Source organism: Anastrepha ludens, chromosome 6, assembly GCF_028408465.1.
Source record: "Anastrepha ludens isolate Willacy chromosome 6, idAnaLude1.1, whole genome shotgun sequence".
NCBI classification, from domain to species: Eukaryota; Metazoa; Arthropoda; class Insecta; order Diptera; family Tephritidae; genus Anastrepha; species Anastrepha ludens.
The window spans coordinates 94,658,910-94,672,549 of record NC_071502.1 but is presented as its reverse complement, the minus strand read 5'-3'; the positions used below and the strand labels follow the sequence as shown (position 1 = coordinate 94,672,549).

Sequence of the window (13,640 nt, the reverse complement as noted above, 5' to 3'; positions counted from 1 at the left end):
TCTACTTCGAAATCGTACTCTCCTAGTTTGAGTATCCATCGTTGGTGTCTTGGCGATATATCCTTTCCTTTGTATTTTGTACATCATTTCTGGATTCCATGGGTGCGTTTAGGTTTTGCCTAGGTTGTTCCAAGCGATTTTGGCTGAAACATGGCCTAGGGTGTCCTACCTGCCCGACCCTCTGGATATTGTGTATACCATAACGTTCTATATTATCAACGTCCATGGGTTCGTTTAGGTTTTGCCTAGGTTGATTCCATCTATTTTGATTGAAATTTGGCCTAGGGTGTCCTACCTGCCCGAAACGCTGGAAGTTGCCTGATGGGTTATTATCCCTATTATTTTGAATTCTAAATCGTCCTGAATTATTATAATTATCATTATTATTATTATTATTTCGTGCCTGTTCAGTATTCTGTCTAAAATAACTTTGTCCTACATAATTTCGTTGATAGTTTCCCTTAGATATTGCCCAGGTTGAGTCAAGCGATTTTGGCTGACATTTGGCCTGGGGTTTCCTACCTGTGGAGGCCTCTTGAAATTTCCTTCTTTTAATTGGCTTATAAAAAATAGTTTACAGAATATTTAGCTCTTATTCACTATTATTTTTTTTCAATTTAATTTCTTAATTTATTATCTCACTATTACTTTATTCAATTTAATTACTCTTTCATGGATTTTTCCTTCTTTTAATTGGCTCAAAAAAATAGTTTACGAAATATTTAGCTCTTACTCACTATTATTTTTTCAATTTAATTTCATAATTTATTATTTCAATATTAATTTATTCAATTTAATTATTCTCTCATGGATGTTGCTTGGCTCATAAAAATTTTTTCTACTTCGCTACTAAATTTAACAATCGAGCTTTTGAAATTTGACTCTACTTTTTTCAATTATTTTCACACACTTAGATTTTTCTCAATTTATGCAGGAGATTTAAGATTTTTCTGAATTTATGCACAAAAAAAATGTCTTTAATTATTTCTACAAGATTTCTTACTTATTTTTCGCTTATCTAAAACTTACAGTAAGGCTGGCATTATTTCTCCACCGGCTGCTAGGATGTCTCCTTTTTGTTGAAAGAAGATATTCCACATTGCTCATGAATGAATTAATGGTCACCTGACCTACTCCAGTAAACGTTGGTAGATGTGATATATTTCTATAGATGTGCTCTATCTGTTGTTGTAGAACCAAATTTGAAGCTGCATTTTCTTGCGGTTGTTGTTGTGCTTGCTGCTGTTGTTGAAGATCTAGATAGGCCAATCTAAGCTGCTCGAGTTGTTGCTCCCTTCGTGCGAGCTGCTCTACTAGATCTGCTGGTGCCATTTCCTGTTGGGCCTGCTCCATCCTTCTCTTATCGAATTCCTTCTGCCTGGCTTGCCTAATTTTTGATTGTTGGTTTATCAGCTAGCTTGTTTGCTAAGCTGATGGTTCCCTTTGTTTTTATGTTGGTGGTGTCTACTTTAATAAGTGTTCACAGCACTGCACTTTTTATGTTAGTGGTGTCTACTTTAATAAGTGTTCACTGCACTGCACTTTTTATGTTAGTGGTGTCTACTTTAATAAGTGTTCACTGCACTGCACCTTTTTATGTTAGTTAAATTATACGTATATTAAGTTATACCCTGGAGGGTCCGGTCAACTCCTGAGTTGGCTACGGATTCGCAGGATTAGGGTTTGGGTGTTATAAAAATTTTGTTTATTCACCGCACGTAATTCGTTCACTGGATCCTTTTACTTTTTAAAGGATCCTACCGACTGCGCCAATTTTGTATTTTGCTCAAGCGGCTGAGAAAAAAAATAAAATGAAAGAACAAAGACAACTTTTTGCTTGAAGGGCTTCTCAACAACTGATTTATTATAATTTCAATTATTACATTTAGACTTAAACTAACGTACATATGTATTTGCTTATTCTGCATTTAATATTTAATTTTACAAATTGTTGTCAATACCTTATTCCGCATTTCCTGTCCCACGCTTTTTCAGGTAAGTCAAACTGTTGCAAAACAGGAAATGCGTTTCCAATTACTTTTACTTATTGTTCATTATTTTATTTACACACTCATCAATTTCGTCTGTTTTACAATGTGAATTTATATTTGAAATTGAATATGTAACTCGCGTAAAGATCAAAATAGAAATTTTCGTCACTCAAAATCATGTTTTTTTATTTAATAAAATTATTTAAAAACAAAATTGATGACTAATTTTGCGCCACCTTCTTTAACGCTCTAACTCATTTAACCTTTTATATAAAAGTAGCAATTTTTGAGAATTTAAAAAAAAGTATTGCATGAATCTCTTTCGGTACAAAAATTTTTCAAAACGATATTTGCAGCTTTAGATTTTTTGGTAACAATTACATTTGATTAAAATTAATTTTAATTTAATTAAATTTCGTACTGAATTATTAAATTATAATTAATAAAAATTTAGTTTTTAATTCCAAAACGCAATTTTTTTCATATTCTTTTAATTTTTTAAACATTTCATCGGCCTAAAAGGCTTTCTGAGCGACAATAGGAACAAAAATAAAATTATTAGACAAAATCTAATTCCATTTCATTTTCGCAGTGAAAAACAATTTTTCAATTTGCTCATAAAAATTCATATTTTTAAAATTTCTTTTTTTTCAACAGGATTTTCGCATTACTTAAACACAGACCGACATAAATATGCAGTAAATCTGAAACCCACGAATGCAATCAAAAACGGTCCGAGAAAAAAGTGGCATACAGAGAAACTCTAAGCTGGACTCAACATTTGAACAAATCCAAATACTGTTTCGCATATAGTTCTGCATTTAAGGGGTGGGGGGCAGCTCCTTCACTCTCAAAACTCCCTTTTTTTTGCTTTAAAAATTCATTTATAATCTAAATAATAACTTTTCAATGTTTATGCTCAACAGAAAATCTATAAGGACCCTATAAAGTCAGTGAAGTGATGAGCGTCGAACGAGAGATGAGTAAGAACGAAAACTTTAACCGTGTTTTTCTCGAAATACGTTTTTATCCGCGCTGTCGAATATAACTCAAAAAGTAATCAAGATACAAGCTTAAAATTTTACTGGAATATTCTTTAATATATTGGCCTTAGCATATACCTCAATTTTTTGAATAATTATCACTAAAAATATTGTATTGATCAACTTGTTTATAAAGAAAAAGTACAATTCTTTTCTTTTTCACTTCAAATTTTCATTTTTTGCTTTTTTTCCATTTTTCGTGCAAGGCGAAATAACTTATTTTAGCGAACAATTTTTGTTTGGTTGATTTCAGTTGGTTATAAGAGGCTGTACATTCCACGGCGCAAATTAAAGGGGCCACGTTTGAGCAGCAGTAGCACTGCCATTTCATTTTTTTTATTTAAAAAAAAAAATTTATATTCATTTAAACATGAATATTAATATGTAGTTTGAATCGTAAGCACTAAATAAATATTTCATTATAAATAATTTAAATTTTTTATTTATTCATTCATTTATATTTTTTTCCTCCCCACCCAGACACCTACTCTTCACAATGTTCACTCTTTTGTTTTTGCAATTTTCCATTCACTGCATTGTTACTGGCTGCTGGTGTTTTGCCATTTGTTGCTGTTGCTGTTGTTGTGCCATCTTCGGCTATCAAATTAGCGGCAGTTGTTAACTCACTAGCGGCCTTCACTTGACGCGTTGTTTGATCTGTTAAAAACGCATTCAAAAGCTGTAACAAAGCGACGGTGATAAAGGGCAACGCGGCAGAGGTGGCATCAAACCACGACAGCTGTATTAGGCCGTATAACATTTTCGGAACGCGTCGGTTAAAGAGTAGGCGTAAGTAGCAGTGTCGATCGCGATTTCGTAGTCGAAGAGTTTCCTCAAATACTTAAACAATTTTTTTATTTTTATTTTTGAAAAAATGGATCTTCACTTAAGCACTTCTATTCAAGCTGGTTGATAGGTATATTATTTGCGCTTCTTTCGACAAAAAAATACAGTGTGACAATAACCGCACGCGTCACATCGCGCTCTTGCCAACATCGATACCGTCAACACGAGATCGCAAACTCAACTGAATGCTTGCTGTGCTATAAATTTTTATTTTAATTAATTTTTGCCATAACAATCATAAAGTTTTCATATGTTTGTAGGTCTGTGTTTATGGCTACTGCTGACAAATCAATTGTACATTTGAGCTTTCTACAGCAGAGAGGAAAATGCCAAAACAGAAATCCATAAATATGTATGTATCTGTTAATTTGCTCAGAGCACTAATCATGAATGGAGCAGTTAGCTTACGAGCTCGCCGTGTGATAAGCGAGATCGCAACAGTGCAGCCATACACTAAAAATCACTGAGAAATTGCCTTTCATTACAAAATATGCGCTCCATACATTCTCTCACTCTCACTCTCTGCATTTGCTACTCGCTTAACCTGTTGCTCGCACTCTATTTTTATAGCGACTTTATTATCAGCCGGTTAAACGAGCGAAATGTTTATTGTTGTTTCATTTTGTTTATAAACAATTATATCAATCAACGCAGACAAGTATTTACCGCTATGCCATATCTTTTATTTCTTTGGTGTTTGTTTGTGTACATCTGTTATGCTCATATTTGTATCAAGTAGATTCATTAGCTAATAATGCCCGGAACACTTTAAAGGTGATGCGAATAAAAAAAAAATGCCTTTACATTGGCATAGGTTACGTTAGGCGGCATGCGCTTAAAAAGACATCAGTCGTCACCAATTGATGTTGATTTGCCATCAGTGAATGATTAATAAACAGCAGATTCGACAGACGCCATCAAAACAACCTGGTGCCCTAGCCTGACGCTATATATGTAGATACATATGTGTAAGTTTGAGGTTACAAGAATTTCTCAAGCTTAAGAAGGAAAATATTAGTTTTGAAAGCATCAATATTTCACAAGTTTTCATCTAAGCAGGACTAATAGTTATATAGATTGCAATAGTTTTCCAAGTGAGTTCCAAACCAGCGAGCAGAAACTATTATCCTCTCGATGCCCTATATTCTGACTTGCCCTTTATATTTTTCCCCTTATAATAAAGACACTGTAAGTTTCATTGTTTTTCAAAATATCCTCCTTGGAAGTCAATACTCTTCTCCATTCGCCTGAACCAATTTAGAAAGCACTTTTACCCCTCAGAAGTGGATACCGCCAAAACGAGCTGTTTGAAGGCTTCAACAGCTTATCCAGGCTTTGAAAAATGTTGACCATGCATTTTATTTTAAATGAAAAACTGAATGAGAAAAAATAAATCATTAGGTGCCAAATCGGGGGTGTAAGACGGATGGCCCATTAATTTTATCTTTCGAATGCTCAAAAACTCTCTGGTGTGGGCCTCGCATTGCCTTTCTGAAGGATGATTTGTCTTCGGCGGTTGGTTTTCCTCCAAAAAACTTCGGGCAAAGAAATGGTTGTGTACCATTCAGAATTGACTGTTTTAAATTTCTTTAGTGGTACAGTGTCGACATGACCAAATTTTCCGAACACTTCCGAAGCAGGCGACCGTTTGCATTGAGGTGCTTCTTTTATTAGATTAAGCCCATCTTGGAATAAACCTAATGTCAATTGCTGTTTTGTTTTCTGCTCAGCACACACAGTGTTGTAAAGGCGTAAAATATAAAAGACGACCCTTGTATTTAGAAAACAGCCTTGTCCCTGAACAGTTAGAGTAGCACAGCTACGCCGGTTTCCAACCAAAATTTTCATATGGAACTGTAAGATTTTACGTATTATTTACGAACCTTCGTCTGTTGGCTATGATATGAACGATACAAACTTTATACGGACATATGTGAGACTTGCAAGGTGAAGTCCAAAATAAGCAAGATTGAGCTAAAATAGAAAAGACCGGAACTTTGTTCTGATAACTTCGAGTTTATTTATTCAAAATAGTCCCCTCTGGCCTCGATACACTGTTTTGCGCGAAAAGCTTTTCGAAAAAGTGTTTCAATTCATTGACCGAAATATACTTCAGGATGTCTGTACAAGCCTTTTAGATGGCCCTACGGACGCAAAACGTTTTCCTTTCATGGCCAAATGCAATTTTCCGAATAGGTAGAAGACACAGGGAGCCATATCAGGCGAATACGATGAGTTTTCGATGGTTAAAATGCAATTTCTAGTCAAAAAATCAGTCACAAGTGTAGATCGATGAGATGGTGCATTATTATTCAATAAGCGCCAGCTCCCTCCTTCGCGGTGTTCAGGGCGAATTCGATGAATGCGGTGCAACAAACGCTTCAAAACGCCAAGATAGAAAATTGCGTTGACGTTTTAACCCGTTGGCACGACCTTCTTGTTGACAATTCCCTTGGATTCGTAAAAACAAATGATCATCGACTTGATTTTTGACTTCTGCAAACGCGATTTTTTGGATGGTGGGTCGTCTGGGACTATCCATTCGGCACTTTGACGCTTAGTTTCAGGTTAATGTTGGAGACACCACATTTCATCACCAGTTACAATGCTGTAAAGGAAGTTCTCGTCTTTTCTCGCTTCTTTAATGAGGTCTTTCGAATGTTGAATTCTGAGTAATTTTTGGTCCACAGTTGACTTGTGCGTAATGAAACGAGCACAGACTTCCGTAAGCCCAAATGATCAGTTAAAATGCGATAAATCGATGTTTTGGAGATATTCAACTCCGATTCCACGAATTTAAAAGATGATTTCGGTTCACTTTTGATTAATTTACGAATAATTTCGATGGAGTTTTGGGTAACTACTGATTTTTACCGTATGTTCATTGCCATTTATGTCCTCACAACCGATAGACAATCATCGCCATACTCTTTTTTCATCAATTCAAATGTTTCGGTAAATGTTTTACCGATTTGAAAACAAAAGTTGATATTAGCTCTTTATTCGAAACTCATTTTTGTACCGATGACACAAACATACTGACCCTTTAGATGCAATAACTTCGCTTCCACTGAGCCAAATGTCTCCACGCTATCACTGGAAGCCAGCTAGGAAAAGATGACGCCATCAAGAACATTTTTATGACGCCAGTCTTGTTTATTTTGGAGTTCACCTTCTGGAACCACTGGTTCCGCTGAAGAGCTGCAAATACTCCAGAACTGAAATTATTCTATGCGTTTGTAGCAGAGGTAACCAACGGCCTTCGCTGCGCTGGAAAGGCTATGTGGAGAGGAACTTGGTTCAATTTGTGTTTCTACTAGAAGCCAGTTAGCGCGCGAAAGAAGAAATGCCTTTTTTGAATTCAGCGAAAAGCGATTAGGGGATTGAGATGAAAATATTTGTTTTGAAATTACAAAGCAACTGCTGTTACAGTGTATGGCGCCAGCTATCGAGCTATGCTGACCGAATCTTCGTTTTCAAAAATTAATCAGCTAAGCAGCGACGACATTTGGTTCCAACAACATGGCCCAACTTGCCATACAGCGCGCTTAACAATCGATTTATTGCAGTACACAGGCCACCATTGGCATCACATGGCCAGACTTATTGGAAAAAGTAGGCAAAAATTAAGGGGGAGGCTGGTTTTAAGAGCTCTAAAAATTGCATCTCTTTGCGATTTTTTTTAAGGAAAAAATTAATTTAGCACTGCAAAGTTTTTTCTATCTTTTAATGAACATTTAAAAAGTATAAAAAATTTGTGTACTGGTTAAAATAAGTTGAAAAAAATGTTTAACATAGAAATTAGTAGAGCGCTGCAACGCTGGAGTTTCCAACTGGCGTACAAGATACAGCTCGTAATTATTATCTAAAGCAAAAAATTCAAATGGATTTCTAATTATCATGATTTTTTATTCTAGATGAACTAAGAAAACTGAGAGAAATTCCAAAATTTCAACTTTTTGGAGGTTTTAAAGAAAAAAATTCCTTTCTATAAAAAAAAAATTCACTTCAACTTGGTATAAAAATCTTGAACATTTTTTTTTATCTTTTTTGTTAGTTCAAATAGAAGAGAATTTAATACTGAAGGGAACAAGCCTTGATTCATTTCAAAAGGTTCATTAGTTTTTTTTCTTCATGTACGCCAATTCAAAGAAATCATAAAAATGAAAAGTCGAGAAAAGAAGATAAAGTTTGTACTATGGCTGTCCGGTCACAGCGTAACTACCTAATGCTCGCCTACCTTTGGCTTTGTATCTACGGAAATATTGAGAATTAGGCTCTGTAACTTTGTGTGAATATTCTGAAATGTATTAGGAATCGCTTAAAACGAAAAAAAAAAAGAGTTTTTTGTCCTTATTAAACTGAACGAATGGACGATACAACGCATAGCCGCGGAGGAAATATGCCAGATATTATATTCAAAATATAAATGCTATGAAATTATCTACCAGATTATAAAACAATCATTCCTGCAATATTTCTGTTTTGTAGTATCATTTTAAGTTCTCAAGCGCTTAAAAAACATCCGATATAACTGGAAGATATGGACACTTCAAAAGCTTATGTGTCAAACTATGTACCTCCAAGGTGTTAGCTGTACATTTATCTAAATAAGAAATAACCCTATCTTACTAACCTTGATCACCGCGGCACAAAATATTGAGGGATTGTGGGTAAATATTACGAGTAAAAGTGGAGCCAAAACATTTGCGCCAACACTTAACGCATGACATTAAATACTCGTTAACGAAATGATCTCAGCGCAATCGAAAATTTAACGAGAAAGGCAGCAAAAGCGAAAAAACAAAACACTTGCAACAAATTATTGTCTTCAAGTGTTGACACATTTATACAAATTTTATGTAGTGAGCGAGGGCGGGGCAGTCAAGCACACACGCATATACACACACATGATCAGCCGAGCGACAGATGCTGTTAACGAGCTGCACAACAATAAGAGAAGCCTGAATATCAGTGAAGAATCTGTGGCGACAAACTTTTGCTAGAATTCAAGGAAGTACCCAAATAATTTATTTTCATTTTAATAGCAATCTAGACTGATCATTTGCAGAAAAAAATAGTTCCCACTATTTGTGAGTATTTTCTAAATTTGTGTTTCCACTAATTCCTGGCAATGATGTCATGCGTCGACAAACAATAGCCGGACTGCAAATTTGGCGGCGTGCAACAAGTGATCGCGGCACGATCGCTAGTATGCCCCGCTGGCATAAGCGATCCGCAGCAACTTTTAGAAACATTTAAGCGCACACTGATTGCTGTGAGTGGCGCATGACTGCACAAGAGCAAGTGACAACTAAGGGGGGCATACAGTTGGGGGTGATCGTGATCCCGTACATATTTGTTTACATTCCTTGTCACAGCTTGATATCTTCAGGCAATCAAAATGCCTAGCAATTTTTGATTTGTTTTGTTTGTTTATTTAAATTGGATTCGTCTTCATGGCAAATATTGTTTTTGGAGTTACAGTGCGTTCTCGATAATTGGGACCAGCGGTTAGACTAGGTTAGATTGACTGATCAGCACTGCACTTATGTAAAGTAGTACTGATCGATAGTGTTGCAAAGAGAGCAAAGAATATTCCAGATGATTCATTGACATCACTAAGAACAAAACTGGTGCCTGTTGACGCCAAGTGGTTGTATGGAATCCTAGGATTCATGGGAAGAATTTCCTTAAACTCTCTTGGACTGTAATTTATCTCTGGTACTGCCAAGAGTCCACACTATCTCTAAAACCTGGAATGTAAGATTTAATCCTATGGTTCCGAGAGATCAAGTGATCGCACTTAGACCAGAACTCGTCCTTAGTGTTGCTATGGTATGATATGGAACCGTAAGCCGAAGCCTGCGACTTAATACTGTCATTGCACTCTTTCGTGAGTTTTATTAAATAGTTGAACCTCCGGTACGCAATATCCCTCAATGTGGAAAAGACTAATGAACCAAAAAAGCCGCGCCCGGAGCTGTAAAGCACTAACGTTTTTACGAGCTAAGCGTCACGACATCACTCCATCCACAAGTCTACAATTTCAGGAGCACTTAGGTAAAGTATCGAGGTAAAGTGTTGTTTTTTTAATTTTTGTGGTAACTTTTGAAGTACTGAATTACTGTCAGTTTTCATGAAACTTATGTTTATCAAAACAAGGGAAGCGTTTGTAGGTTAGGTTGGTATGGTTGCCCAAGGAATGAGCACACTTGGACGAGGAAAAACGGTTTCGTCCTTTGTGGTACCATTATGAAGGAGGTGAGGTTAAAGAGAAAGACCGATGGGATGCAGGGAGGGGGCGGGGGGGAGTGGTGCTGCGATGATTTGGAGGGTGGGTTTAGAGTGTGTGGATTACGAACGATGACTGTGCTGCGTTTACGTCAACCGCTTTGTGCTGCTGATGAAATTCATCAAATTTTTAATGTCAACGCCAGCTTTATCAGCAGGCGTAGCAAAGAAGTAAGAGCCAAGATGCCTGGATCTGAGGTCCGCTAGAGCAGGTCGGCTAAGGAGAAGGGGCTGAGATGATTCCCCCTGATCCTCCATGCATCCATCGCAAAAAGGATTTTAGGTAATTCCAAGTCTCACAGCATGCATTTCTCGCGCATTATGTCAAAGAATTCGGACGCAGTCGAAAGTGAGGTCAGGCATTCCATGGCGAGTTTCGAATGCACCGTCACTGACCCGAGGGCCCTTATTGCCGCTTGGCTATCTTTACTTTCCTGACTGTTAGTACGCATGTGAGCAGCTAATCCAGCTGCCTCCTTGATTGCGGCTACCTCTGCCTGGAACATACTGCAGTGGTCCGGTAACCTGAATTTGAGTCTGATGGGGAGCTCATCACAAAAAACTACTCGGCCAACCTTTCCTTCCAACTTCGATTCACCAGGTTCACCAGACCCTGTCCCCAAGTGTAGCCCCCCGTCTGCTCTTCCCTTGATGGAATATGAGTGGAGAATGCTCCGTTTGGACTAAGCGAGGGTATACACTGATCCGTTGACAGGGGGACGAACTCGAAGTTTCTAAGGATGCTTGAGTGCCCATAAGTGAGGTTGAGCTTATAGCCCGAGCTCCTCAGTCTGATTGCGGTACATGTAATGGCAATTCTGCCTGCGTTGTCTACGGGTACCACATTTAACATTGCGTTTAGTGCCAGAGTAGGAGTCGTTCAAAGCGCCCCACTGATTCCAATGAGTGCCGACCTCTGAACTCTTCCCAGCTTCTTAACCAATGTCGTCCCCTCTAGTGAGTTCCACCAGACTATGACACCAGAAGCGTTTGTAAATATGCAGAATTTAATTTGTAACCCGCTAGATGTTGCTGGTTCAAAGATGTTTCTAAAAAAATAGGATGTGACATAAGGATAAGACCACCACATGAAGTGATTTCTCGATACCTGCACTTGTACTTGATGTAAATTTCAATTTTCCACAATTTTTTCAAGCTTACTTTTGTTCCAACTTCAGTGCGTAATTGATTTTGAAAAGTTGAGATTTTATAAAGCCTCCAATACCTTTGGTGCTTGGAAAAACTTCGAAAAAATTTACTCCAATAAAATTGCAGTGCGTCAAATATGTAATAAAAGACTGAAATTTTCGGTCCCTCGCGAAATATTGTACATTCTCGAAAGCAGGATATTTAATGACATAGGCTAGGAACAGCCAACCAAGCAAATATTTACAGAATTTGCCCATTTGCGCCTCAGTTAGTGAGAATGATTTAAATGCTTAATAAGTTATGCTACGAGATCTCTTTAACTTGGATGGGCTCTAAGCTTCTTTGACCCGGAGTCCATTTAGCCACTCCCTTCTGCAGCCATCAGAACCAACAAGCGAGCGTGGCAGGCTGACAGAGGCTGCAGATAGACAAAACTGATGTTACCTGTCATGCCCGATCGACTGTTGCAGATTCTCCTGTCATAAAGCAGAAGGGACTGTAGGCAGCTTGTTAGACTGATGATGGATCACTTTCTATGGGCGAAGCACATGGAAAAGGTGGGCATCTCAGGCAGTGCATTCTGTCCAGCATGTGGAGAGTAGTATGAGATGGCGGACCACTTTCTACCCGGCCTTCGCTCGAATCAGGTTTAAGCTCTTTGGCGCTGATGTGTTAAGAAGCGTCCATCTTGGCTCCTTGACACCTCAAGATCTACTCAAATTTCTTCGGTCGGGAAGACTAAAAGAAAATTAAAAAGGGAACCCGAGTGCAGTACTTAGCACAGACTTAACTGGGTTTGAGTGCTGTGCTTGCTAGTCTGCCCCGACAAAAAAAATGTTAATTTTCTTCATAAAATTTAACCAAAAAATGCAAATATTAAATCCGCTGAATAATAAAAATTTAAAAAAAATAACCGATTTTTATAACTAAAATTTTTTCATTCGATAATTGAATACATGCGATATTTTTTATGGCTGTTTATTCGCTACTGGATACATCATTTCGATACCAAGAAGAAGAAAAGTATCGATACTGAGGTAGTATTGAATGATCACTAAACCCATTTTGAAAAGTTTTTACTATCATAGAATTGATTAAGGCAGCCAGCATTTTCGTTCGTGAAAAAGGCCAGTAATGCGTTGTACGCATGCAAAAGAACGCTGGGCGTTACTTAGGGTATATCACCCTCTCTGATGTATTGCTGTAGTATGTACTAAGGCCACCTGGTGGACTGCGACAAGAAAACTGGCATACTTAGTGCCACTGGAAAGGGTATAGCGACTTTCTGCTCTGTGCATAACAGGAGCGATGGAAACCACTCCAACGCCGGCACTGGAATTGATACTCAGCTTGCCATCTATTGACCTTATGGCAGAAAACGTGGCAGCGAAATCCGCGAGGAGGGTAGTGGGTGCTGGAGTATTCACCTGTAGAACCTTCGTACACAGCTCAATAGGAAAATGGAGTTCAGGTTGCACAGACTACACACATGACTCCGCACTTTAATAGGGAGAGAAGGTTTCGTACTACAATTGAAGAGGAGGGATGGCATCAAGGCATGAAGCCTGGCCATAGGGCTTTTTACATCTATACAGACGGCTCTAGAACTCTAGATGGAGTGGGAGCTGGCATTTACTGCTCAAAACTAGGGATAAGGCAGCCTATCAAGGTACCAGACCACAGCAATATTTTCCAAGCGGAAGTTTTTTTCTGTGGAGAAAGCCGCGGAGCTTGTCTACACAAGAACAAGAAAGAACTGAACAATTAATATTACGTGGACAGTCAAGCAGCAATAAAAACAATAAGCTCATATTGTATTAAGTCCAAAAATGTTCGACGGAGCAGGGAGGCAATAGAAAGGCTAGCCGGAAACAATAGGCTGCATATCTCCTGGGTACCTGGTCACAAAGGCATTATGGGGAACGAAATAGTAGTTATCTATTGGCTTCACATACGTAGAAGATAGGGATTGCTAACACGGACAAATGCATTAAATGCAGAGAGGATATTGAGGAAGCTTTGGAACACCTTCTGTGCGTCTGTCCGGCATTATTAAAAACACGTTTCAAGTGCCTGGGAGCCCCATTGTTTGAGGGTCTGGCGGAAGTCTCAAAAGCGGATCTCCCAGCTCTGCTTAGATTCGCCAAAAGCGCTGACATCCTACATATTGTCTACTTGTAGTATTCATAGAGGGCGGCCTCCATCTGGTATCGTTAGGGGCCAAAAGGTCTATGCGTGGCTTATTGCCAACCAGGCTAACCTAACTTATTGTTAATTTGCTCTGTTATAAATTAAAAAAAAAATGTCTGTCTCTGTG

General features: G+C 38.0%; 1 protein-coding gene across 2 annotated transcripts in view; it reads right to left on the bottom strand.

The window, feature by feature from the left end:
* LOC128865693 (rho guanine nucleotide exchange factor 25) overlaps positions 1-4,047 on the bottom strand; it is a 113,582-nt gene extending 109,535 nt beyond the window's left edge. For both annotated transcript variants that reach the window (XM_054105960.1, XM_054105961.1), the window contains exon 1: positions 3,523-4,047. In XM_054105960.1, the coding sequence (XP_053961935.1) occupies positions 3,523-3,794 (272 nt within the window). In that variant the 5' untranslated portion in view covers positions 3,795-4,047. The remainder of the gene's footprint in view (positions 1-3,522) is intronic.
* Positions 4,048-13,640: the final 9,593 nt, after the last annotated feature.